Source organism: Atta colombica, unplaced genomic scaffold (genome assembly GCF_001594045.1).
Source record: "Atta colombica isolate Treedump-2 unplaced genomic scaffold, Acol1.0 scaffold226, whole genome shotgun sequence".
Lineage (NCBI taxonomy): Eukaryota > Metazoa > Arthropoda > Insecta > Hymenoptera > Formicidae > Atta > Atta colombica.
Genome location: NW_017259323.1, coordinates 1232773 through 1242772, shown reverse-complemented (window position 1 = coordinate 1242772; position 10000 = coordinate 1232773). Strand labels below are relative to the sequence as shown.

At 33.2% G+C, this 10000-nt stretch overlaps 1 protein-coding gene across 1 annotated transcript in view; it reads left to right on the top strand.

Moving 5' to 3' along the window:
• The window catches only part of LOC108688192 (muscle LIM protein Mlp84B-like), a 21107-nt gene that overhangs the window by 7333 nt on the left and 3774 nt on the right, over nucleotides 1–10000 (top strand). Inside the window, exons 4-6 of the mRNA XM_018194343.1 lie at nucleotides 4259–4388; nucleotides 7170–7266; nucleotides 7910–7994. Of these exons, the coding sequence (XP_018049832.1) occupies nucleotides 4259–4388; nucleotides 7170–7266; nucleotides 7910–7994 (312 nt within the window). The remainder of the gene's footprint in view (nucleotides 1–4258; nucleotides 4389–7169; nucleotides 7267–7909; nucleotides 7995–10000) is intronic.

Sequence of the window (10000 nt, the reverse complement as noted above, 5' to 3'; positions counted from 1 at the left end):
GAAGCTGCTACCTGCGCAAACTCCAGGATGCCGGAGAACACGCGTTTACGTATACGTGTACAGCGTGTCCGACAGAGTGAACCGCGTTTTTCTACGTTTTCCCTTTTCTCTTAAATTTTCGATGTATGACGAAAAGAGAATCTTGTCCGCCTCGGTTTTTTTTTTGTTTTTTCTCTCTCGTACGAATTAGATCTAGATCTACGGTTCTTTGTGTCCTGATAGTTGAATCTAGATGATCTTTTAGGACCAAACTGTTCTATTCCCACCTTTGAAATCTATTATCACTGTAAGCGAGCATGTCATCGCGTCTTTCTATCCTTTTTAAAGGATCCATCCTTATCTGATTTTCTTGTATTATCGCCGTGCAGCATCGACATTCGATTTAGTTAAATTCACGTTTAACTCTTCTCCTGAATCAGTTCCTCATCGTCTCCTGGTGTGACCGACCAATATCGTCACGTCCGATTGAATTGTTCTCTCTCTTTCTCTTTTCTTTCTTCTTCTATGTTTATTTTTTCTTCTATTGCGAATACATACGCTAGTTTGTAGGATCATTTGTACCATCTGTAATAAGTGCCATTAAAAGTGGAAAAAAGGGAAAGATAAAACTGAAAACAAAACAACCAAGCGGTGTTTTTCATTAACGAATATAACAAACGTTTTCCCATTACCTTTCAGTGTGTAAATAGATCAATGTACGAATGACGTGCGTAGCGAGTGTGTCTTTTAAAAATCCAGAATGGAGTCAATAATTGAATTTGATCAAAGTTTCGAAATCATCAATATAAATTATCGCGCAAGTCTATTTTGAATTGTCATCAAATATTGAAACTGATATAAATTTGAGGAGTTAAGATTTGATTGAATGCTATGAATGTGGAAAGTTATTTTATAAAATAAATATAGAAATAGTATTTTCATATATTCATAGCGTTAAAATATGAACTCGCTGAGATTATATCGTTTTCAATATATGACTGTGATTTTGACCGGGACGATACGCGACTTTTTGAATCCATGAAAGTAGACTATTGAAGCGTACACATCGCTGCACGTTCCTTCTCTGTTTCTATAACGTCGAGCCTTTGCGTACGAAACTCGCATCCTCGGCCATTCGTCTTCCTCTCTTCAGACTCTTTTGCTAAGAAAGGAGACGAAGCTTACGAAAATGAGAAAAATATTTATAAAACGAAAATAAGAGAAAAGAAACACATGACACACCCCGCCCCCGCCAGCCCCGCCGAGCACGAGCCAACCGGAGGCAAGCATTGAACAATATACCGTTGTTACTTTATCACATAATATGAGCTGCGTGATAAAGAGAAAATACCGAATAATGGTGAGCATCGAGTCAAATTGCACCTCTCTCTCTCTCTCTCTCTCTCTCTCTCTCTCTCTCTCTCTCACATCTCGCTGTCTCTTTCTCTTTCTTTCTCTCTCCCGCAGAAATATTCAGTCAAATCGACATTTATATAATCAATCGATGTCGATTCGATGAATTATTTTTCGCTGGGTCTCTCTCGCTATTTCTCCTTTTTTTTTTCTTTTTCGCCGCGTGACGCAGCTTCTTTTTCTTTTTTGTAGCTTATATACACGTAGCTCTCCTGCATGGCCTCTCTCGCACCACTTCTAATCTTATAATCTCGCTAACACCTTAACTACTTGCGTGGGTGCTGGCGCGTGCGTGCGTGCGTGCCCGCGTGCGTGTTAGTGTATTCGCGTACTATGTCGATATAATGAGGTAATGGCGATCAACACTGTTCTCGACAACGATAGTGTCGCAAAGTAGCGACGATAATGTCATTGAGATAAATCTTTATATGTGTCGCCTATGTTCTTTCATAGAAGCGCGTTCACAGACTGCAAATGCACTTATCATGCTTTGTGTCAGAATAGGATATCTCAAATTCCCCAGTCAGCTGTCTTTTCATTGAATTTTATATAGAGAGAATTATTCCTTAATAAAATATTTCAAAAGATATAAAAATTCTATTACAAGAGTTAAATTATAAATTATCTAAAAGAAAAATGATTTCATTTTCACGAATGAAGTTTTATTAAAATTTAATTTAATTTAATAATCTTTATTTAAATATAGTAGCAAAATGATTCAATCAGATATGTACAAATTAAAGAACTTATAAGTAAAAAAAATTATTGTATTGCCACCTAATATTCTTATTAATTATTATTCATACCTCAAGGATCAATTTTATTTTAATTTTTTATATTCAAAATTTTTTAACATAATACATTTCTTTTTTGTTAAGTTTGACACATAGTGATCAAGCACACTATATCCTCTTTGGATTGGTCTAGATTATCAGGACGAATCCAGCAACCAAATGTGATAAATGTGGGTCTGTATATACATCACTATATCGTAATATAAAACCTATCTTAAGAGCGCAATTGTCGCGCTACAAGAAAGACAGCATCGGTGTCACCTCACTGTATCGATGATATTTCACCTCACGGTACGGATGCGTGCGTACGCACGCATAGGCTCTCCACACTGTACCCGACACAGCAGCACTTCTTCTCTTTCCTATTCCTTCATTTCTATCTCTCTCTCTCCGTTTATCTCTCCTATTTTTTTTTATATATTCATATTATTTGTTGATATACAACTATGCCGTATTACGTTCAGTTTGCTTCTCGGCTCTTTTCTCTCGGGGCTCGGCGGAAGCCATGTACCGTGGTTGCGAAGGGGAAAAATTACACTAACACGTTGACTAACACTTGCCTAACGAACTAATTCGTAATTGATTATTGACTATTTGGCGTATTTATGTTTACGTTATTTCCCAACCTTCAATCCATCCGACACAAGTTTCTTCGATGTCTTCAACAAAAATCAAATGTAATGCAAGAAAATATTAATTATTAATGTAAAATCGAAACGAAAGTTTTGACTTTATATAAGATTTTGTTGCAGTATATTTCAGAATTTGAAAAGTTTAGATAAGTCTCTATTTGATCCATATGTAGATATTTTACATATCAGATAAATTTAAAAATATTAATTTTTCGAAAGGTGAATTAAACAAATGTGTTTGTTTAATTAGCCTTTCGAAAAATACTTTTCTAAAGTTAATTCATTATCAATGATATGATAAAAAATAACATTTCATCCATATAGACATATGTGCATTTAACTTTTTCATTATTTGCAACATGATGATATCAATTTTATGGATATCGTACTGAATTTTAATAAATACAGCATCATTTCCTTTTTATACAGTTTTTATACAGTTGCATCCGATTATTTGAAGGATTCTGATGTTTGTTGGAATGAAATGTCTTGATAGCGCTATATGTTTTTATAGACTAGTAGTATTCAGACGTGGAATTGACGGATCACAATATTTTAATAATTTTCTCCAATTATATACTTATACACACGCACCGTAAGTTTTTATAATTTTCTGCAAAGTATTTTATTGATATTTAATGAGATACGTATAAATCCTAATCCTGAATTAATCTCTAATTAGCTGTTATAGTATTTATTAATTAGTATTTATTAATTATTAGTACTATTAATAATTATTAATAGTTCATAATTACACTGAGGAAGACTTTGTAAGTCGAAACGTTTGAAAATTTTATAGCATTGTACTTATTTAATTAAAAACAAACTTTATTTTATGAGTTAACTATAATTGCTCGTTTAAAAAAAAACCTTGATATATTAATTATATTACACTTTTGTTTTAATAGCAAAAATATTTTTTTCAACTATATGTATCATAAATCTCCCTTATGTATAGCTTCAGTTTTTTTAGTTTTTTTTCTTCTACGTATCTCTAACATTATATATTTAAATCAATTTCCGAAACATGTAGATTTTTAGATTTGAATTACTTAAATGTTTCACATATTACTTTGACTTTAAAAATCTAGATTGAAAATCCAATTAATTATTTCAATTGTTATTATACTTCTAATTTGTAATTATCATACTTATTACTTTATGTGTGAACCATCAATTTCATTCAATTCCTTTATCTAAATGCTTTTGTATTTAATGGCTTTCGTATTCAATGCTTATATTTAAATATTGAATTATCAGATAAAACGAATTAATCAATAATAGATATCATCTCTTAGTTCTAAAGCTGCTTTATGAAAAAATTATTATAAATATTTATTAAAAATGATATCAAATAAGATAATTCGTTTTACCTCTAAACCTTAATATATAATTTGTATAAATTTTATTGATGGATTCTAATATAAATTTAATTTTTAGGGGTGAATTTTCGCGAGGTTCGAATGCTATTCTCGAGCCTCGGGCTATCGCCAAGGCACCCGAGGGAGAAGGATGTCCTCGATGCGGAGGATACGTTTATGCTGCAGAGCAGATGTTGGCCCGAGGAAGGGTGAGTTTATTCTGAAGATAGACATACATGGCGCGCATTTAATACTAAATGCAACAAGAATACTGATAAATAATCAATTAAGAAATCCTATTAGCACCAAAGTGTAACTGTTTGAATAGCACTGACGTGTGATAATTACTTGATTGCATTTAGCGTTAAATGCACAACGATAGAAGTTTCCTTGGTGCTTCGACTGATCGTTCGCTCGTGCGTTTTAGAAATTAAAACAGAATCAGCATATATCTCAATCATCAATTAAGTACAGTTCTTCCATTAACCTTTGGATATATTGAGTAAGCTCTTAATCTTTTACTTATGGAGATAGTTGAAGAAAATGAATTTCAGGATATATTATGTGATTAGCTTTATAAAATGTAAATATTATATTTTAGGTAATTAGGTTAGAATTTCAATTTTTAATTCAGAAGTCAAAATACGAAAATATGGCTTTTATTTGTTCCTTAACTGATTTCTCAAGATTTTTTATCTACTTCTAGATTAGCAGATGATAGTCGAAAATAACTTTTTATACAATATATTCCTTGAATTAGGGTCGTATTCTAGGTACGTATTGCGATGCCTGTGGACGAGTCAGCCTCGAACCGCGAATATTTTCCCGGGTGAGGGTGGCTCGTGGGATTGTAGTGCGATTTAGCACGCGAAGCAATAAAATCGGTTGCTGACGTGGCGACAGACAGATTGACGCAAACGGCATCCTCTTCGTCGCGCTTACTCACATGTATTTCGGAAAATCTGGATGGTAAAAATGCGCCGTGGATTACAAAACGGTAACGCGGCGCATCGTGGCTTCTGCGCGTCTAAATTCGGCACGCGGCGCGTGGTAATGGGCCGCGTCACTCGTCCCCGTAATCTTATCCAATCTCCATTTCATAACAATGTGAGGAAAAAAATAGTGAGAGAGAGGAATGGGAAAGGTAGGAGGAGGAGGAGGAGGAGGAGGAGGAGTATTCGTTCTCTGTGGACTGAGGGTGCTAGCCCAGAAACTTTCTCGGTTTCGTCAGAGAACGATTTTGGCGACGCCCCAACTGGCCGGCCAATCTTAGCCGGCCCGATAAAATGGCTCGCTACCAGAAGGAGCGCCACGCGGAACCAGAGAAATGGAGGCTAATTACTGACCGACAATCTGGTCCAGCAATAATATCCGTGCGCGAAAACGGCGATGGCAATCCATCTTTCTCGTCATATATGACTCATCGGCGTATTGAAATCGCTTCCTTGCGCGAGAATTCGGTTATGCAATTTCTGTCCGCTTTTTCTTGAATGAGAAGAATCGTATATTTATAGAAATTTGTGATAAGATATGTTTTATGAAATTTTTATCTTGCGCGGATTTTATTTTTTAACGCGGATTCTCTAACTTGAAATCTTCGATATATCGCCGTTGTAGAATTAAGGGAGATACTAAAATTGTCTTAAAATATTCTAGAAATTGAAATAGGATATTCGATTTTGTCGCGGCACCAAGAATAGCACCGATAAATGTCTCGTCGAACTCCATTAGACCATCGTTTTGGTCAATCTTCATTCTTGCGATAGGCTTACCATAAACTGTGCTTCAAGTGCAAAATGTGCCGCCGCACTCTGGACTCGACGCTTCATTGCGATGGTCCCGATCGCGAGATATACTGTAGAGGTATCTTTCATCTAAACAAATTTACAATCCCCTTTATGGCTCCTTAATTCTTTCTCGGTTTATTGTACAGATATCCGTACTGACAGTCCTGTGTTCTGAAAATGTTGAACGATTATCATCTCCTGAACGTATTTATCTCTCTGTCTACATTCTCTATCTGTTTCCGCTCTTACTTGGTCTTTCTTGTTGTTGTTACCTACTAAAATCAGTTTAACTCTTTCAGTTAAACTCTTTCCGCCGCCAGGAAACAGCCCAAACGTACAAGGGCTGCACAGTGTCACAGAAGAAGGATCGATTATCGATTACTCTATTATTTCCCTTTTCTTCATCTTTGTTATTTAGGCGTGCGAATAGCTGTTTATTTGTTCCGAACGAATTTAGGTTGCCGTTTTCCAGAATTACCACTCTACCACAGGAAATAGAGATCAAATTACGGAAAATATTGTTAGCGAAAATGCTATCAGTTTAGTACTAAGTTTTAGTATTAAGTATTATTTAATAATTTAAAAATAAAAGAAAATTTAACAAATTTTTAAATTTTAAATTATTCAAACAACTAGATTATAAATGAATATGATAAATAAAGTTTCATCAATAAAACTTTAATTTCAGATTTATTATAAAGATATTTATTATTAAAAAATATTATTGAGAAATGGAGAATAAAATCAAAACAAATTTTGGTTTTTCAACTTTCAATGTTTAAAGAATTTGCAGTATTTTGCAGTAAATTTGAAATACTTTATTAAATGTATTAATAACGTGTCTTTTTTTCATCAAATATTATAAAACATCAATATTTTCAGTTTTGCTTAAAACTACTACAAGAACTTTTCTATAAAAAAATGATATATGAATTAAAAATAAATATGTTTTCAGTAAGCTGGTCTATAAGAATTTTATAAGAACAATTGGAACGATATAAATACATTAAAGAAAGAATACAGATTTACAGTAGTATTATTTGTTGTTACTGCCACACGAATTTTGTAACAAATCTTGGCGAGCTATAAGGAGCTTTTAATGTCTGCGCTCCTGAACGATTGTACAAGAAAATGATATTGTACAATATTATTTTCCTTCCTTGGAACTTTTAGTGACTAACCCATCCTTTGTATTTCGTGCAGCAATGGCACAGGGAATGCTTTAAGTGTGCCAACTGCGCGAAAAGATTAGACTCCGTCAACTGCTGCGAAGGTCCTGACAAGGACATTTATTGCAAAGGTGAGGACACGGTACGATCGCGCGTATGAAAACGTAACGTACAAAATATGCAAAATGCGGTACAAAATTAATTTAATTTAATGCATATGAAGATATTTTCCGCATGAGCGGCTGAATATTATATGAATATTTATTAAAATTTATCATTAAATGTATCGAAGAGAATTAAAGCTGTTGAAAGTAGAATTTTATTTTCAGCTCTTGCGCGTCTTAAAGAAATCGATTCAATCTCTAAATGTTGTTAAAATGAGATATACAAGGAATATTTTTTCTATAGTAGTTTAATATTAAAATAATATTTATTATATATCTTGCACGTAAATCAATGAAATATGCAAGATTTTATTAAATGTGCCGTCTCTAAAAAAATGTCTTGAAAAAAAAATTCTAGAATCTCTTCTAAATATATTAATCTTATTAAATTTTCAATATTTTACATTGCATTATGAATTTAATACGAAGAATAAATTCAGGGATGGGAAATTACTTGCCATAGATAAATTAATATGATATGTGATGTAGAATAGTCTGGAGAAAAATAAAAAATTGCATTGGCGTATCTGTACGATTATGTCTTCGTCGCTGACTATCATCACGAGATAACATTAGGCGACGTGAAACCTTTAATCGATATTGTCTGCAGTATGCTATGGAAAGAGGTTCGGACCGAAGGGTTATGGCTATGGCCAGGGTGGCGGCGCCCTGCAGAGTGACTGCTACGCCAATGGGTGGGTTTTCAGAGTCGGGACTGAGATGGGAAGCACGCGAGAAAGAGAAATCCCGCCTCGGCTTCTACACTTTCACTATATATGATGCGCTTGTCTGCTTAACAGCTTGCTATCCGAAGAAATTCGGTCCGCGGGGTATCGGCCACGCCGGGATTATGTGGATCGGGCTGCAGTGCGATATTGAGGACGAGGGGTACGCGCCCCTTTATAGTTATGACGATTATTTTGCGCGCGTAAACAGGGTGCTCGGAGAATGAAAAGTGTGCGAGTAGTGACAATTTTATTTTTGAGTAATTTGCGTCGATTTTTTCTTAGCGAAAAATTGTTCTTTTTTCTTGGCTTTTGCATGTTGTACTAGAAGAAGAACAACCCATTCTCTGTAAACAGCATTTCAAATTGAAAGAATAAGTTTTCTCATATAGATGTATATATAATGCTTTCTTTCTGACAGAGGATGAATTAGTATTCTTATTCTGATAAATTCTTCATACGAAAATAAGAAAAATACAAGTACAACATTAATTATAAAAAATTGATTAAACGCAAAAACTTAGTATACTATTTTTTCCATTGTTGAATAATAAATTTTTTACAAACTAATGAATATTTAAATACGTTATATATTTATGCAATCTCTCTTTGATTATTTAATGTGTATCTTTGAAAGTATAATTATGTGAATCGAGAACATTATAGTAAACTTTTCTTTTCTTTCTTTCTTTTGTAAATTCTTTAATTTCAAAGTTAAACCATATTTTGTAAAAATTTTGACAGATAAAATTAGATCACTATAAAAAGAGAGAGAGAGAGCATTATATTTTTTTTAAAGCTTGAAAAGTCTACTTTAAATACTTTTTTGTTTTTTGTCCGATGATGTTTTATTAAGTTATTGCTCTTCAAAATAAAATAAAAATATTTTTTAAAAATATTAATTTTCAATTGTTTGTAATTTAGGAAAATGAAATTTGTAATTTAGAAACAAAATTTCGTGTAAATAAAACAAAGAAAAACAAATTTACAATTCTATCTCTCCTTTTAGAAATATATTTTTGAAAACTTCTGTGTACAATTTTTTTCATTTAAATAACACTTAACTTTTCGTGAGATGCGAGAAAACTACAAACGTTCCTGAATATATGAATGATAGTGTACATACATTATATATGTATGCAATTTACATAAAGAAACTCTCTTTTCATTATTTTCACGTATTATGCTTTAAATTTACGAAGATTTAAATTAAAAAGATAATATATGGAATTTTTAAGGGTTGTACTTTTTTGGAGAAAAAAAATCGACCTGGACTTTCTCGAAGAGAGAAAAGGAAAATTGCCACTGGCACACACCTTCTCCAAGACACTGTATACATGCGTGCGTCTGTGTGTGTCCGTGTATATATAATATATACACATATATATACATATAGACCGACGCCTTAACGCTTTGCGCTATTACTCACCCTGGCATCACGAATCGGCTGATCGTATCGGAATATCGAGTGTCATTTCTCAGTGGCGATCATAATTCGTTTTATACTATTGGAATACTCACGCTGACATTCATAGTTGCCAGAGATTCTTCCATATGCATTCGACATTCCTGTTACTACACGGTCTGTACGGTCTTGTATGCATGTATTCATAACGGAACTGAATCTGAAATTCATGTAGAATCTGATTTGTTATTACTAATATCCCTACGATTAAATATCATATTAATAATCATGTATCATATGTAAATCGATCCAAAGCACTCATCTTTTCTCTTAATGAAATAGAAAGTCAGAAGTGACATATAATTTACTTAAAATTCCATGAAATAAAGCTTCTTGTAATCGCTTGCTGTGGCATGGAAGAAAACTTGATTTTAAATGACTTCTTTTTCATGACTACTTTTTCACTAATAGAACCTCATATTGTAATTTTTATTAGACCTTGTTTCAGATAATAATATTTATTACATTTTCATTACATATATATTAGGTATAGTAAAAAGAAATCCATTCT